General features: G+C 54.3%; 1 protein-coding gene across 1 annotated transcript in view; it reads right to left on the bottom strand.

Moving 5' to 3' along the window:
- The window catches only part of LOC132466489 (F-BAR and double SH3 domains protein 1-like), a 16,027-nt gene that overhangs the window by 3,831 nt on the left and 9,696 nt on the right, over positions 1–2,500 (bottom strand). The window contains exon 16 of the mRNA XM_060063739.1: positions 1–65. This exon is cut by the window's left edge and continues 80 nt beyond it. Coding sequence (XP_059919722.1) covers positions 1–65 — 65 coding nt within the window. The remainder of the gene's footprint in view (positions 66–2,500) is intronic.

Here is a 2,500-nt window from a genome sequence, read left to right on the forward strand (position 1 = left end):
GGCAGACACAGGAACTGCACGTAGCGCTCCGGGACATAGCCCACCTGACCGCACGAGTTACACACCTAGGGAAAGGTGATTAATGGACGGACAGAGAACTGGGGAAAACGAACAATAATCGTTTAGATATCCATGGATAAAGATTATATTTCGAGGATCGTTACTGAATTTTAATCTTAATCTTCTCTAGGATCCCACATTTTGAGGCTGTCTCTAGTGAGGTTATGACCGGAGTGTGTATGTTGCTGTACGAAACACCTCCCAGTCAGCATAAAACGGGCACAGAACCAGAGACTGGACAGTGGCGGTTCTACGTCCAGTTAGTGGCGGTTCTACGTCCAGTTAGTGGCGGTTCTACGTCCAGTTACGCCCCGGGCAAGACTTCCTCCAAGCAGGGGGGGACCCTACGGACTTCAGTGGGGGTTTCATTCCGTCTGTGCACAGCACCTTCTCAACGAGCAGGTGTGCGCCTGCAGCCAGAGGGGGCGCCAAAATACCAATTCCCCACACAATGTAATGTACTACGCCCCCTGCAGCCAGAGGGGGCGCCAAAATACCAATTCCCCACACAATGTAATGTACTACGCCCCCTGCAGCCAGAGGGGGCGCCAAAATACCAATTCCCCACACAATGAAAACCGCTTCGCGCCGCGTTTTCTTTTTTTACTGCTCGTGGCGCCCCCCATGTGATTTGGCGCCCCCCACAAATAGGGCGCGGCCCGGGCGGCTGCCGGGTTCGCCCGTGCTTAAAACCGCCAATGAGCGCAGTCAGACTCAGTTCACTCTGTCACAGGGAGTAGTCGGACTCAGTTCACTGTAAGAGAGTAAGAGGACTCTGTCACAGAGAGGAGGAGGACTCTGTCACAGAGAGGAGGAGGACTCTGTCACAGAGAGGAGGAGGACTCTGTCACAGAGAGTAAGAGGACTCTGTCACAGAGAGGAGGAGGACTCTGTCACAGAGAGTAAGAGGACTCTGTCACAGAGAGTAAGAGGACTCTGTCACAGAGAGGAGGAGGACTCTGTCACAGAGAGGAGGAGGACTCTGTCACAGAGAGTAAGAGGACTCTGTCACAGAGAGGAGGAGGACTCTGTCACAGAGAGGAGGAGGACTCTGTCACAGAGAGGAGGAGGACTCTGTCACAGAGAGTAAGAGGACTCTGTCACAGAGAGGAGGAGGACTCTGTCACAGAGAGTAAGAGGACTCTGTCACAGAGAGGAGGAGGACTCTGTCACAGAGAGGAGGAGGACTCTGTCACAGAGAGGAGGAGGACTCTGTCACAGAGAGGAGGAGGACTCTGTCACAGAGAGGAGGAGGACTCTGCCACAGAGAGGAGGAGGACTCTGTCACAGAGAGGAGGAGGACTCTGTCACAGAGAGGAGGAGGACTCTGTCACAGAGAGTAAGAGGACTCTGTCACAGAGAGGAGGAGGACTCTGTCACAGAGAGTAAGAGGACTCTGTCACAGAGAGGAGGAGGACTCTGTCACAGAGAGGAGGAGGACTCTGTCACAGAGAGGAGGAGGACTCTGCCACAGAGAGGAGGAGGACTCTGTCACAGAGAGGAGGAGGACTCTGTCACAGAGAGGAGGAGGACTCTGTCACAGAGAGTAAGAGGACTCTGTCACAGAGAGGAGGAGGACTCTGTCACAGAGAGTAAGAGGACTCTGTCACAGAGAGGAGGAGGACTCTGTCACAGAGAGGAGGAGGACTCTGTCACAGAGAGTAAGAGGACTCTGTCACAGAGAGGAGGAGGACTCTGTCACAGAGAGTAAGAGGACTCTGTCACAGAGAGGAGGAGGACTCTGTCACAGAGAGGAGGAGGACTCTGTCACAGAGAGGAGGAGGACTCTGTCACAGAGAGGAGGAGGACTCTGCCACAGAGAGGAGGAGGACTCTGTCACAGAGAGGAGGAGGACTCTGTCACAGAGAGGAGGAGGACTCTGTCACAGAGAGGAGGAGGACTCTGTCACAGAGAGGAGGAGGACTCTGCCACAGAGAGGAGGAGGACTCTGTCACAGAGAGGAGGAGGACTCTGTCACAGAGAGGAGGAGGACTCTGTCACAGAGAGTAAGAGGACTCTGTCACAGAGAGGAGGAGGACTCTGTCACAGAGAGTAAGAGGACTCTGTCACAGAGAGGAGGAGGACTCTGTCACAGAGAGGAGGAGGACTCTGTCACAGAGAGGAGGAGGACTCTGCCACAGAGAGGAGGAGGACTCTGTCACAGAGAGGAGGAGGACTCTGTCACAGAGAGGAGGAGGACTCTGTCACAGAGAGTAAGAGGACTCTGTCACAGAGAGGAGGAGGACTCTGTCACAGAGAGTAAGAGGACTCTGTCACAGAGAGGAGGAGGACTCTGTCACAGAGAGGAGGAGGACTCTGTCACAGAGAGTAAGAGGACTCTGTCACAGAGAGGAGGAGGACTCTGTCACAGAGAGTAAGAGGACTCTGTCACAGAGAGGAGGAGGACTCTGTCACAGAGAGGAGGAGGACTCTGTCACAG

The sequence above is a fragment of the Gadus macrocephalus genome, chromosome 10 (assembly GCF_031168955.1).
Source record: "Gadus macrocephalus chromosome 10, ASM3116895v1".
In the NCBI taxonomy this organism is placed as follows: domain Eukaryota; kingdom Metazoa; phylum Chordata; class Actinopteri; order Gadiformes; family Gadidae; genus Gadus; species Gadus macrocephalus.